The 2,070-nt window shown below is 63.0% G+C and overlaps 1 protein-coding gene across 1 annotated transcript; it reads left to right on the forward strand.

Moving 5' to 3' along the window:
* The first annotated feature begins 598 nt into the window (after positions 1-598).
* Positions 599-1,267, forward strand: LOC116858549 (proline-rich protein 2-like). Its single transcript, XM_032843373.1, has one exon. The coding sequence runs from the start codon at positions 599-601 to the stop codon at positions 1,265-1,267; it is 669 nt and encodes a 222-aa protein (XP_032699264.1).
* Positions 1,268-2,070: the final 803 nt, after the last annotated feature.

Genomic DNA, 2,070 nt, shown 5'->3' on the forward strand with positions numbered 1-2,070 from the left:
GGCTGCTGTCATGGTACCCCATATGCCACTGATCTAGTCTTTAAATGAAAACGCCACTGATTCATTATAATTACACTTAAATCTAAACTCAGCTTTCTATATGGGAGAAAGATTCAAGTTAACAGAGGAAAAAAAAAAAGAGGAATGAGCTTTTTCCTCTTAAATTGAGTTTCTACTCCCACAAAGTTATTTTTTCTGCGTTAGAAAAAAAATACTCCCCAGTGGACTCCTAATGCATATAGTATCTCCCGACTGCACTTGGCAAAACTGCTCCCCACGTGGGTCCGAGAGCGCCCCGGGCACACTTACTACCTTGCTTTAACTAACCGGTCATCTGGTGCACATCGCGCACGCCGGGCAGCCACCGCAAGTTCTTCTAGTGGTGAAAAGAAGGCAAAGCCCCCAACGCTGTCCACACGAGCCTCTGCGGACCGCCGGGCCCCGTCCCGCGTGTCGCACACGTTCACCTAGCGCCGGGCTAAGGGCCCGGAGCGCCCGCGCCCAGGGTGTGCTCCAGCTGCTCTCACCACGCGCTCCCGTCCTCGTGCTGCAGCCGCAGCCTCCCCGGCCGAGATTAAAGAGAAAGAAACAAAGCATCATGGGAAACGGAGTTCTCCATTCAAAGCACCAAAAACGCGCCAAGCCCACGCCTCCCTCCCCCTCCATTCCCCGGTTGGTGGGAGAGAAGCCAAGGGGGAGGGGAGTCCTTTTCTCCCCTCCACGTGCACCCCCTCGGCCCGCGCCCCCCCAAGTCCCCGCGCAGCCTAGAGGTCCGCGGCGGAGGAGAAAGGGGGGCCCCCCGCTCCCCCGCTCAAGTGCACTCTTGCCACTCGGTGGCTCTCAAGTCCCGCCCGCCCCGTCCCCCCCACCCCGGTCCCCTCCCACCCGGCAGTCAACCCTCCCCGCTCCCGGCGGCCCCCACGAAGGTCCCCGCTTCTGCCCGCACCCGGCCCTCGCAGGTGGCACTCGCAGCGACCCCGCGCCGCCCAGCCCGCTCCCGGCGCCCGCGCCACACGTCCCCCGAGCGCTCCGGGGGCCGGGGCGAGCGCTGCCTGCCGCCGAGCCCGAGGAGGAAGAGAAGCGGGGGGGGGTGTGGAACGCGTCCCGGCGACTCCTCGGGGCCGCGGGCGCACGTCTCCCCCGAGCGCCCCCGCGTCCCGACGGCGCGGGCCACTGGCCCGGCGGCCACCACTTGAGGAGCGCTCCGTCCCCTCGGCCCTCTGTCCGAAGCTATATCCCTGGGAAAAGCCCGCCCCTCCGCCTTTAATAGCCCAGGGAAAAAAGCCCGCCCCCGCCCACCCGGCCGCACAGGAATTAGGAAACGGAACCCCCACCCCGCCACCGCGCAAACCCCACCGAGTCGCCGTTACCCACTGGCCGGGCGCAGCCGGCGTTTTCCCCTCTTTTGCCCCAAGCTGCAGGCTTTAATTAAAGGCGCGCCTGGGCCGCGGGCCGGGCCGGAGCCGGTGCCGCTGGCGCCGAGCCCAGGGTGGCGCGCTCGCCGCCACCCCGTCCGCTCCGGCGGCGCTCGCCCCATCCCCCCACCGGAGATAGACGACGAGGCCCACGGAGCCGTGGGACCAGGGTGTCCCACACCCGGCGCGCGCATGCGCGCCGCCTCGCCGCTAGACTGAAAGTGTTCCGAAGGCCCGAGGAGGAAAGAAACATACACAGTATTTCCACCCTGTGCACATGTGAAAGTTTTATCCTCCGGCACCTTGTGCTACTGTACGGAGGGTCTCGCCTTTGCCAGGCGCACCGCCCCCCCCCCCGCCAGCCACTAAATCAGGGTTTCTTGGCAGGCATCGCTAACGGTAGCTGCCACCGAGTACACGCACAAATGCAAGGCAGATACGGTGCAATTATCTTGCTTTCTCTTCTCATTCCGCGGCTAATGAGAACCAATTGAGGGCGGACTACTTAAAGGCCAAAGCCCAAGTGCACTGTGTGGAAAGTAAGACGATGTCTCAGTTTCAGAAGCACAATAAACATGTAATGGTGCCTACCAGACTTTGAACACTGGGCAAAATGCGATAGTCAGACTATACCTCCTCCACGTCCCAGGCAGAC

The sequence above is a fragment of the Lontra canadensis genome, unplaced genomic scaffold (assembly GCF_010015895.1).
Source record: "Lontra canadensis isolate GAN:19392208 unplaced genomic scaffold, GSC_riverotter_1.0 scaffold138, whole genome shotgun sequence".
NCBI lineage: Eukaryota > Metazoa > Chordata > Mammalia > Carnivora > Mustelidae > Lontra > Lontra canadensis.